Source organism: Xiphias gladius, chromosome 23 (genome assembly GCF_016859285.1).
Source record: "Xiphias gladius isolate SHS-SW01 ecotype Sanya breed wild chromosome 23, ASM1685928v1, whole genome shotgun sequence".
Taxonomy (NCBI): Eukaryota; Metazoa; Chordata; class Actinopteri; order Istiophoriformes; family Xiphiidae; genus Xiphias; species Xiphias gladius.
The window spans coordinates 23,244,442-23,257,541 of NC_053422.1; the positions used below are offsets into that span (position 1 = coordinate 23,244,442).

A 13,100-nucleotide genomic window follows, 5' to 3' on the forward strand; every position below is an offset into this window, starting at 1 on the left:
ACAGATATACAGTACAAGACACAGTCGATAAAATGACCTCCCTCATAGCATCACCTGCTCTTTACCACGCAAATTATTCAGTGTTTATATGCTGTGCATTGTCAAGTTCTCGTGTTTCATTGCTTTATACTTATAAACCTTCCACATAAACTGCTGTTATTTTAAGCTGGCACTGCTATTGTTATGACAGGAGAATCCCCAAAAGGGATTTTTACTGCCTCACGAACCCACTCTTGTCAGCGCTTGCACGGCTAAAAAACACTCCCCAGTGTTGTGGTGTTTTCAGATGGGACCGTATGAGTCATGAATAACCGAAGCACAATAAGAAAAAGCTTTGCAGATAAGGGGAACAGTGCAGCATGCAGCGATGATAGATATGTTTGAGTGAATGAATAATGGATTCATATTTTATTTCATAAGAAGCGGACAGATGGAGAGAGGGAGATAGTGAGTGAGATGGAGATGATAATGATGGGGAAGACAAGACAGAAGGGGATAGAGAGAGAGAGGAGAAGGGAAGCATGGAGGGGAAAGGAATAAAATGCAACAGAGAGAATGAGCATCTATGAGGATAGATTCAGTCAGATATAAATGAGTTATGGACTACAGCATCTATGACATGCAGAGCACAGCATCAAATTTTCTTCAAGGTGCAGATGCTCCTAGTTGCCCTAATAAGATGGAGACTTTATTTCTTACTCGTGGAAGTTTGTCTGAGGGGATGTTAATATTTTCCGAGGCCAAATTAAAGCCATACTCAGCTAATGACTAATTACTCAACACCATGCTGTAAGAGAATTACAGATGCACATGTACTCAGACTGCAAAACAAAATGCACACTTTAATCTTCCTCTACTGGCTTACATGACAAACTCTCAAGCCAAGTAAGGCTCCTGCCAATGTCTCTGTATTACAGTCCACAATCAAGACTAAAATATTTAGACCAACTCACAGCCTTTTCTGTCCCGTTCTGCTTCTTGTCTTTATGCGTTTAACGTGAAATCTATGGTATCCTCTCATTTATCATTTCTTCACTCCATGTTGGTGCTAAGCAATCATTGCTGTACTGCCTCTGCCAGATCACAACAAGACAGTGTTTCGGGGCTGAAAGACAAACCTAGGGGTCAAAAGATGATTAAAAGAGTGGTAAAGCAGAAAAAAATGATTTCTGCTGCACCAAATTATGTTGAAGATTCAGACGTATTTATGTTCTTTGCTTTTGCCATGTCAATTACTGAAGAATTTTCCTTCTACATATTAGATGGATTGATTGAACTGGCCTTGGCCAGAAGACATATGCAACTGGGACAAAGGGTTGAAAATAGACACTCTTTTGTTTAAAGTAGTCAAATGTTAGCCAAAAAAGCTAGGATTTGTCAGATTGTACCTTTTTACTGACAGAAAATATTATACATATTTATATTGTAAAAAGACTTATTGTGGTTTACACCTAAATGCATTAGAAAAAGTATTACGTTTATCCATTCATGATTTACATTGCCTTATTACATCACATTCACTTGGCAGGAGCTTTTGTCCTTACGATAAGAATGCACTTATAATGGACGCATTTAAACTCAAACTTGTATTATATCATTAAAAAATAATACCATCGCGGTAACACTTTGGGTGCTTATTGTCCTACTGTCTGCCTTTGACCGGTCACCTGTTGCTTTATGGTGACAAGACAGTATTCTTTACACACTGAGCCACTTGGGGAAGTGAACCCATAAACCTGGCAGTGTTAGTGCCTTGCTCTATCTAGGATCTAGGATCTAAGAGTTGGACCAACATGTGGAGAGTGGTTAATGATTTTTAAAAAAAAGCAAGAAACCAAGGAGTTCTCTGGGTTTTTGGGTTGTTATTCATCAGCAGGTTAGTCGACCACACTGTACATGAGAAAACTCAAAAGCTGGCTTGACAAGAGGAAAGTCTTACTCACTTACTCCGCCTCTGTTACATACATGCAGTTGTCTGAACATCATGCGTTGGATCAGAGCGTAATACAACTCCTGGACCTGGGAGGTACAGTATACTCTTTACTCTCTGCTCTAATGAAATAATTTCTCTCAGATTTATTCCTAATGTGGCATTAAGGTACAGAGCCTGTTTGAGAGGGATTACTGCTGGATGAGTTTCATGTAATGGTGAGAGATGGTAAACATTTGGCAAAAAATATAGTAAGTAGCCTCAACAGGTCAATTACTCTTGAATAAGACGAGGTAGGCCTATTCATTATGCTGAACATTTTACGCTTTTGAGCATCACAGTAAAAACAGAGAACAGCCTAATGGCTGCAGTAAACTAGGCATTGTTTGGAACCAATAACAATTATTTCACCCTTATAAACAAAGCAGCATTTATGCTTGAATACACATTTGGAAAAAAATAACACCTCAGGGTATACAATAGTAATCAAAAGAAATAGGCTTATCGGCTTTGGAAGCAAAGAAGAGTAATAAGCCACAAAACAGCACTTCAGCTCCAGCAGACACCATACTAATAGAGATATAATTAACTATTTAACGACATACACGAAGAGGAGGAAGTGAGAGTTTACATGCTGACTTAGAACCATCCAGTGGAATTACTGCTAACTAAAGACTGCCTCGGCTTTTTCTTTACTTGCAGGATTTTTGCATCATCCTTTGGCCATCAAGTCTGTCTTCATTTTCAAAAGCCCACATTTGACACAGTGCACGCCACACGTTCTCTCCCTTTTTTAAATTAGGTTTCATCAAATGTATAAATAATGCATTGTACTTGGCACTTGAAAACTCTCATTAGAGATAGTAACAGAAGAGTTGTCAGGTTGAACAAATTTTTTAACAGATAATAAGAAAGAGGATAGACCAAAAATCCTCCTCCAGATAAAGAAAGACAGTAAACAAGAAGCAAACCATTTGGATACTTTGTCTGAAACCAGATTTAGACAAAAGCAAGCTTTTCATTTCTGTCTATACTTTTTTGCTGGTTGAAATGAAAACTCTTGCTAGCAGATTTTATCAACTGTAGCTAACTAGCTAATTAAGCTAATGTTAGCAGCATGAGTAGGTTGAAGATGTTGTTTCCAGCTGACTTTCTAATGGTTCCAGCTGATTTGTTTTTTAAAATGAGAATCTTGTCAAAGGACTCTTAGACATGAACTTCATTGTTACATTCATGTGGGGCTAAAAGGATTAAGGGCTAAAGCTACTGCGTATCTCCAAGAAAAAAGTCAGCATCCTCACAAGTTTATGATACATGTAATGACATGAAAATAAAAGAGAAGCATTGTTCTTGTATGTATGATACACAATAATAGAAAATCAGAGTCCTATTTCATTCCATCATAGCTGTTTAGCGGCGTAGCTTACGTATTTTTCCGTATTTCTTTAACAGTATTTTTCACGTTTGCGTTTTTACAAGACAAATGACTTTTAAGAAAGGGACTAACCAATGTGTTCCGCTAGCGTAACACTATCTTGGATAACAAGTTCGACTGTGGTTACTGGATTGCAAACTTGCCCAAATCCAATAACACTCTGATACAGTAGCATCCAGGACCTCCTTCCAAACAGTGGGAAAGATATACGCAGTCGGCCTATGTGTACAGTAAGTTGTCCTATTACAAATGATGCCTCTTTTAGCGTAACCTTTAACCCCACAAATTTAAGTTAGCAAATAATGCTCCTTGGTCTGGGAAATAATGCTGGGTTCTTGTGTAAATAGTAAGCTAGTTAGCTGGACATGCTAACGTGTGCAGCTTATTTTTATGAAGATAAACACACAGTTTGATTTAATTCCTTACACTTTTCTTCTTTATTTGGGAAATGCTAAAGGCCATGCCTATGTAGTTTACAGTTACTAAGCTATGATTTCGGGGGAAGGGTTTAGTGGACTGGCAATCTCTAATATAAAATAATTAAGCTTGGTGTGGTCAGGCACTGAAGGCGGGTGTACAAGCCAAGCTTTCTGCCTTTCCAATATCACGCTGCTATGAATCCTGCTATAAAGCTCTGTCAGTGAAGTGGAGTGGGCTGCGGCCAAAGATGTTGCAATATGCTCCTGGCTCACATTAAATTAATGTAGCTGCTCTTTCCCGCTCTGATCCATGCAATCTTTTTTCCTCCTACGAGCGGTGATTTCATCCAGAAATCAAGCTTAATTTTACCTGGAGGCAAATGCAGCAGAAGCGGGTCAGAAATTCTGTGTGTGTGTGTGTGTGTGTATGTGTGTGTGTGTGTGTGTGTGTGTGTGTGTGTGTGTGTGTGTGTGTGTGTGTGTTTCTGTGTGTGCGGGTCAGAGAGAGAAAGAGATACTTACGACTTCTGTGGTGCAGTTGGTGGTTTAGCAGCAGGCTTGTTAGCTGATACACTACATCGCTCTGCAACACAACAAAGGACAAGTATCACTGTTACGCATGTGTCTTGGGAGGTGTGTGTGTGTGGGTTGATTAGTGTTTGACAAGGAGCCAGACTCAAATCACTGTAGATTTGTTTTACTATTGTCACACTGGAAAACATGACACTGCTCTCTACAGCTACTAAAATAGAGTTTGTGTGTTTTTGCTTTGCTTTGGTAATGTATTTGGGTAAAAATACAATGCAAATGTCCCTTTACGAAAAAATTTACAATAAAACTACAGGTAATTTATTTTGTAAATGGTTATTGACACTTTAAGAATTGAAGCCTTTCACTGATTTTTATATTCTAGTCAGTCGTAAGTCGTCTTTTCATACCAGAGAGAAAAACCTGCCGGTGGAGACATAGTTCAGCTTTATGTACAATACAAACATCTCAAAACACTACAAGATGGGGGTTAACAAAAGAGAAACAACTTCAGAGGAGCTTTTGATGATCTGATTTGATGCCAGCACTGGGAGTCAGAAGTACTTGCATGTACGAAATGCAGTATTGGGGAATATATTTACAGTGTATATACAGTAGATGCATCATGAAACAAAAGAGATTTTATCAACTGGTCTAGATTTTGCTATATGATTATTTACATGGATGATGGTGCAAATCGATTAGTAAGCATAAAGCAATATTGGATTTATAGGATTTTTGCTTCAATGTAATCAATTCTCTTAATTGGTAATAAATGGTCCAAATGTGTAATTGTCCATGAATGGCAGCAAATACAGTTTAGTATATTTGAGTATCTGCAGTTACATGCTGAGTGACAAAGTCTGTGGTCTTTGAGATTCCTTGTTCTTTTTAAAAGTAAAGCCGTGGATTCAATCAAACCAGTTGAGCTGTGTGTGTAAAATCCTGTTTGTCTGATTACTTGTTTTATATGAACACAGATAGATAAAAGCAAAGGTTTTCAGACTATCATCCTCCCGTGGCTATGAATTTATTTGAACATCAGCTGCTTTTCTCACATTTCTTCTGTGTGGGATTGCCTCTATGCCCTCTCCAGTGTTAATTATCGTAGAGCTTGTATGTGAGTGTTGATGCTGGGAAACTTACTCTGAGTGTTGTAGCCTGAGGTCACATGCTGTGACTCCTAGAGAGAGGGAGAGAGGGAGAGAGAAAGCCAGAGGGAGATGAACTGAATGAATAAAGCAACAGATGTCATTATTGATTTCACAGCAGTACAACAATGCCATTACACAGAATTCAGATCTTCTCATCTCCCAGCGTCCACACTCCACCACATTCTTAAAACTCGCTGGCAGTATTAGTGTGACGCTGGGGGCTGAAAGCCTAATTCATTACCTGCTGGGTCAGATTTACTGCCTCTGTGTTTACATTGTTTTTTCTTTTGACATCACCACCAATGAAGTGTTTTGCATAAGAGTGAATCATAAAAGCACACAGCAGTGGAAAAACTGCCAGCTGCTGTTTTAGTCAGGATATTACTGCCATTTCTGAGATAAATGTTGACTATAACATTTATGTTTGATTCAATGTGACATATATCCCAGCTATTTACCTTACAAGGTGTCATAAACCTTTTCTTTTGTAGAAGTAGGTAAAAAAACTTGAACGTGAAACTTTCTCTATCTATTTTCTGAATTGGCAATTCTCTAGTCCCTGATTTTATTGTGTCTCAGTCTTTGTTGATTACTGTTGTCATTTCTGCACTTCACTTTTCAAAAATCTCCTGTCAAACAAACAGCGTGGGAGGTACTACAAAGTAATTTCCTCGAAATTACTGCTGATGAAGTTTGGCTTTCTGTAAGTGACGCTATTTTCTTTCAGCCACAGTTGTTATCACTGTTCACGTTAAAAACCCACTTATTTTTCAGATTTTTATTAAGTGCCACCGGCTTTTTTCTGGAAGCAACAAAACAGTGACCAGACACCACATGTTTAACATAGAAAGTGGAATAGCTTTCATGAACTCAATGTCGGCTGGCATTGTTTTTTAAGTGATGATTGAGAGGAGGCGAACAAACATTGGTACAACTGTCAAAAAAGGTATGCTTTACACTGTAAGCCTGGTCATACAACAAGTTACAATGGTGAAATATCGTGGTGAAAACAATTTATTCCAATGGAATTGCTGCAATCAGTGGATTCACCTGCAAGGGTTAAGTAAGTCTGCCCAATATTTTTACTTAAACTTTGGTGAACCTTTAACATGGATTTGTGCCATTGACCAATAGCAAGTCATAATAACATCTGACCTTTGAGATAACGCAGAACCAGAGAATCTACAATGGAAAAAGCGATTGTACCTTATTAGCTCTGTTACACTATCCACTTTTATTTAACATCCTCTGTCTCAGTATACACTCAGTATACACTGAGACAGAGTACTGTTTTTTGTAACATTTAGCAACCACTGACAGTTAACAAAGCTTGATAGCTTGGGATGCCGTTTTCCCTCTTTGGTAAAAAAATGTACAAATAAAAAACGAAATGAGGTACACTCCTGAGAACAAAATGCAAATGGGAAGTAAACGTTACACTCAGTCTTTCCAAATATCTTCAACGGAGAGTAGGTAATGCCAGCTCAAAGAGTTGCTAGATATTGCTAGTTGATGTCGTACACTAATTTGCACATTAGACATGTCATAACATAACTATTTTATTTAGAAATATATCCAATTTTTTATATCCGAAGTCAAAAAAAATGAAGTCAAGTAGAAGCTTTTATTACTGTGGAAGTAAACTCAGTGTAACTTAGTTGGTAACCGCAGTGTATTTTGAAAAAGAAAACAAAACTTAGTCAAATTGAATTTACGTTTAACAAAAACAAAGGAGAAGTAGTTACTCGGGCAAACAATAGGGAACAGCGATTGGTTGTTTGGCCATATTTCATACTCAGTCACGCTTCTTTCTGGTGGCAGATTGGTGGACTTAAGATGGACCTTCACCCACTCACTGAACACAGTCTGCCCAGGAGTACATTCATTGAGAAATATTAGTGACTCTCCTCAAGGGAAAAAAGTTTAAGTCTGCCCCTAAACTTTCTACATTTTTTGCTAGTTATGTTTTTGGGAAAAAAGTCACTAAAGGAGTTTTAAAAGTTGCCAAATCTAGTGAGAAAATTGCTAAATTGCTAACTTAACAACACTGGGTACACTAAAATTCTATTTTGACTAGAGCTAGCACATATCCGGCTGGTTAATGTGTTAGCAGTTAGCTCGCTAGTTTGTTCACCAACTAGCAAGCTAGCACATATGAATAATCATTCAGTAATCAGCTTCCAGAACCAAATATTTTGTGAAGACTGTTAATTTACTGTCCTTGTTTTAGCTGTATGTCTTCTGTATGTATCCTCATGTATATTTGTACGTTGGACGTACACTGAGAGCCACTGGAAACTGAAATCAAATTCTTTGTGTGTACAAACATTCTTGGCCCATAAAGCTGACTCTGATTCTGATAAATTTCACTGTGCCATGTTCTAGTGTAACTGAGACCTATAAAGGAGCTATAAAGGGAAGTTGCATATGTTTTATTAAGGTTTAATAAAGCATTTACTAATGCTTTATAGATCAGTCATAAGCATTTATTAATTAGTTCAATTTTCAGATTGACAGGCTATGGAAAATCCCTCTGGCTTGGCATTCATTAATAGTCAAGTCATTAAGAAAGTCATTAACGAGTGTGTACTTTTGTAATGAGCCATCAAATCTGCGGTAATGTAATATAAATGTAATGTAATATATAATGCTAATAAGTCACTAGCAATAAGGTACACAGGTTTCTAACGTTCCAGTAAACTTACAGGAAAAGTCAATAATCAGTAACTTGTTATAAGTTAATAATAGTACATAGTTTTTACAACAGCACAATTCTAAATATCAATTAATTGTATAGAAAAATGGGCTTTGGAGCAGTCTTCTGTACCCAAAGAATTAAGAACTGAAAAGACAGATCAAGTGTCCTGTTCGAAGAGGATAAACACCAGCCACAGGCCATTAATTGCAACTCCTAAACTGTCTAAAAAAGGTGGCCTTATGGGAAAGTGGTAGTAAAACAATTAATTCAGCTATTGTAGGGTATTACTCTTAAATACTCACAGCTACAGTACAGACTCCTGCAGACAAGAAGTGGGTTTCGTCAACAGTATGTCCACTTACACACTGCTCTGAACACACAGTAGGGAGGTGAATTAAACATGCACTCCCTAATTAACGTTGTAATTTCATTGGCTGTCACTTGCGCCACTGCGCAGAATGAGGCAACAGTAATCAGATTCTATCACAGCAATCACTGCCGCGGTGAATTTATGAATCGGATCTCATTAGCAGACTGAAGATTTTCAGTGACAGACTGCAGTTAGTTTTATGATGAGCCACCAATAAGTGTAGGAGTTTAAGTGAAGATTTTTCAACTGTTTCACATCTTTTTCCACTGCTCACTGACTCATGCGCAAATAAAGATGTAGTCAGAGCAAAATTAGACAACATGATAACAACATTTAGAAAGCATATGCTAACAGGCTTATAATCCCAAATGATTTTGCACTATTAAGGCTTACTGTGAGAAGATAGTAAGCATTTACTTTGGTCAGTTAAAGGTGTTTAGAAAGGGGCAGAGAAAGTGTGTACTAACCTTGTTTGGGATTGGGAACTTGGTCTGATCAGCCTTCCCAGGAGTGTGTATGGCTGTGAGAGGAGGAGGCCAGGAATGGGTCATCTCCTAAATACACAAACACACACACACACACACACACGCACACACACACACACACACACACACACACACACATTTTTATTCCATTAATACAAATGATTAATGATGATTTTCTGATACTATAGCCCAAACTAAATAAAACATATAAACTATATATACTATATACTCAAAGTAAATGTAAGTTTTCCTTCACGTGAAACGTACCCGGTGAATAACAATGATGAGTAAAGTGAAGCAAATTTGGAGCAAAGGGACTGCTTATGCAACATCTTTGATGCAGAGTAGTGGAGTCAGCATTCAATCAAGGTTTTGCTGTACCATCTGCATCACAATGGACTTTAATATAATTTATAGTACAAACTGAGAGGTGCATGGGGAGTTGGGGGCACATCAGGGAATCAGTGTACTAAGAGTGAGCTAAGAGCAGAGTTGTTGAATTACCAAAATAAAAGCTGACTCCAGTTGGCTGTATTACACCTAAACAGCAGCTGGCAGCAGCAGGAGCAGGAGCAGCATCCCCTTTCAATTTTTCTAATCATACAGTCTTTCTCAGTTCAATTCCAGTCTCAATATGTAGAAGATTCAATTAGTTAATGAGATAAACATGTGCATGTGTCTGTGGGTGTGTCAGCTATACAATCTCTCACATTGGAAGGGTGTGGAAAGGTATTGCATATATTGGGAAATATGGTCACAAAGCAAACTGCTTATATGAAAAATTACCAGGTTGTTTTTCATATAAGCAAATGATCAGTTTCTCTCCTTTGTTCCCTCTCCGTCTCACACATACACACACACACACACACACACACACACACACACACACACACACACACACACACACACACACACACACACACACACACACTCACACACACTGGTATCATTTCAAACTTAATTTCTTTGTAAATCGTAATTTGATTTCTTATAACTTTTTTATCTATCATCATTGAAGTCATTTAATAAATGTTGCATTTTAAGCTTCTTTACACACTCATACAACTGCCATACGGCATGTCAATAGGTCAAAGGGCTTGAAAGGACACTGACATAACAATTTCCCATCGTGCGTCTCTTCACCCCCTCTAGAGTGGATGACTCATAGTCATTAGATGACTCATATTTTTGTGCATTTGCTAGTGTGTGAGGGAGTGTGTGTGTGTGTGAGTAAGGAAGTGTGTATAAGTGAAACATTAACATTATTGAGGATTCCTGAGTATGAGTCTGTGTGTGTGTGTGTGTCTGAGTCTACAGTCTTAATGCACTTGGTCTGAAGAAATACAGCGTGTTGCTGGGCAACTCTTCTCCAAAATTATCACATCCCTCCTAGAAGAGTTTCCATGCTTTGACAGGCGGCACTCCGGATGGTGCGTCTTTCTGTGCATGTATTTGAATATGCGTGTGTGTGTGTGTATTTGTGTGTGTATATATGTCTACAAATGTGTTACTACTGCTACTGCATGTGATTACCTCAGTCTGTCACATTAGCACAAACCCACATGTGAATATCCAGTTATTATCTACTAGTTATATTTTCCATTATCTACCATCTACTGTACATCTTGTACTTACATCTTAACACAAACAAACACACAAAATGTATATTTACCCCAAGTGACAATTACCTGTGTATGTACCATATTGACCCGAATATAAGACAATATTTTTTCCTAGAAATTAGGTTTGAAAAAGTGGGGGTCATCTTCTATTCAAAGACTAGACAATTATGTGTTGACAACATCAGATGTTCTTTTGAATGGAGAGAGTACCAGTGTAACAGGGTCCTCTAACGAGAGTGTTGAATTATGGAATAATCGTGAATTATCATTTGTAGCATTAATGTTGCAAGGCTAGCGAGTGTGTTCAGTCCCTTTATAGTCTCTCAGAGTTGGTCAGCCCTTAAAAGTGTTATCGTAGCCCTGATCAACCGGCAGGACTTCCGAAGGCTTCTGTTACTCGTTTTGCTTCCAAGAAGACGCCTGAAAACCAGTTCATTGTGTTTCCTGAGTCTTTACTGCAGAAATCAACCAGGGAGAAAACCTGTCAAACAGCTAAGAATTATGGCTGGAATGAACGATGAGCTCAAAAATACAGTTGGAAAAACATTAACTGTCCGAGTGAAAGGATTCTGACCACTTCTGAGAGCCTGACAGGTAAGAGAGTGAGTCTGTAGCTGATAGACAAGATACACAAATGTGGATCTTACGTATTACCATAGTTCATGTTGCACTTTTTCACACACAGTGGTATCTAATGATGATGGTATCTCAGGGAAACTTTCTCTGAGATACCACTATAGTTTGATCCTACTGTTTATTCGAGCCAATACTGTACACAAATGGCTATTTTCATTGACAACAGACTTAAAATTCATATTTAATAATGCTTTTCATTTTGTCTCTGTGGACATATAGCAAAACTGCGTTTTCTTGGTGTTAATGTCAATCCCCAGCAAAGTCTGTGGAGAAAGAGAGGGAATGCTACATACATACTGCATATACTGTAGTAAATAAAAGTACAGCCACAAAGTATTTGTTACCACATCAAGCACGAATGAGCTGCAAATACTGTATGTGTTCAATACTGTATGTTTGTTGACCTCTACCAGACATTGGACCCGTGATGGAGATGTGACGGAACCGTGGTGCAACCAAAAAGCAACATAGTCTCATCCAGTGGACATTCTGGACTATGTTGTGAAAACAAACAAAAAAAGAAAAAAAACAACAAAAACAAAGCATCTGTGGATTAAGGATAAATCTAAAGGATTATTACATTATACTATAAAACGCCAACATGAGATTAATATTGACATCATGACATTCAGGACTTATCGTAGTTTTTCTAAAGCTATAAATCTACAGGATTTAGAGTAAAGACTTTCAGAACAAAACTATGATTACTCATAACTGATTGGCTGGCAGGTAGCTGTTAAAAAAGTTTAACAAGAAAACTCAAACATGGCTCCAATCAACATGTTTCTTCACATTTCAAAATCACTGTCCAAGTTAATGAATCTGTAGGTAATCATAACAACAATGCAATACAACACAAACCTAACCATGAGTTAAGGTGACCACAAATAAACCTTAAAAACTAGATGATAGATTGAAGGGCCGCTTCACCCAGACTACAACAAACAATTTAATCAGATTCTTTCAGTTGTATCTATCCATGCTGACAGTTTAGGTTTTATCTGTTCAGCTTTTGAAGTTTTGAGTTTTCCTTCGATTTCTGCTTTCACCCCAATATACACTGGAGGCAAATGGAATTTTGTTTGTTTTTCCACAGCCCTGAAAGATATTATCTGAAAATTTTCTTTTAATTGTCCCGGTCACTCTGCGTTATCCTGCGACCTCAAAGAAGACACAGAGGGAGCTTTTAAAGACTCTTTCTCTGGTAGAAAGTAGTCCCAGTGAAAACTGATATAGAAAATAATAGACAAGGTAGCAGTGAAGAAAAAGAAGGTAATTTGTTTATAGTCAATCCTTGGATTGCTGATGATCTCTCTTTATAGTTTAGATAATTCTTCTTGTTTATAGTTGCCATACCTAATGCTATCGTCTATATGAGAAGGAGAGAGAATTCCTTTTATCATATCATAAGGTGGTTCAAATGGTCCAAACACTGTAAAAAGACAGTATTTTGAAGGGTCGTAGCCAGTTTGAGCAGCTTTGCTTCTGTCCACAATATCTCTGCTACGCACTATTTCTTTGAATTGTCAAAACATCCAAACAACATTGTTTCTGTGACAACTGACATGGAGCTGTGCCATCACAGAAAGGGAAAGATGAACCGCAGGCCTCTGCTCCGATTCACCTCACCTCACATTCTGAACTCCCTGATCTTTCCACTTGACACGGCTAAAAACCTCAGACTGAATTCAATAGCGCACCAATATTATTGACAAAGGCTTTTCATGCAGCTCACAGCGCACTATCTGTCACACAGCCTGTTGGCCAGCATATTGATTTGTGAAAGGGAGAGAGAAGTGAATGACAGAGGGCAGAGAGGGATG

At 38.0% G+C, this 13,100-nt stretch overlaps 1 protein-coding gene across 1 annotated transcript in view; it reads right to left on the bottom strand.

The window, feature by feature from the left end:
- Nucleotides 1-13,100, bottom strand: part of LOC120785812 (AF4/FMR2 family member 2-like) — a 134,314-nt gene that overhangs the window by 43,635 nt on the left and 77,579 nt on the right. Inside the window, exons 6-8 of the mRNA XM_040120771.1 lie at nt 9,002-9,088; nt 5,459-5,495; nt 4,307-4,367 (exon numbers count right to left, since the gene is read on the bottom strand). Coding sequence (XP_039976705.1) covers nt 4,307-4,367; nt 5,459-5,495; nt 9,002-9,088 — 185 coding nt within the window. The remainder of the gene's footprint in view (nt 1-4,306; nt 4,368-5,458; nt 5,496-9,001; nt 9,089-13,100) is intronic.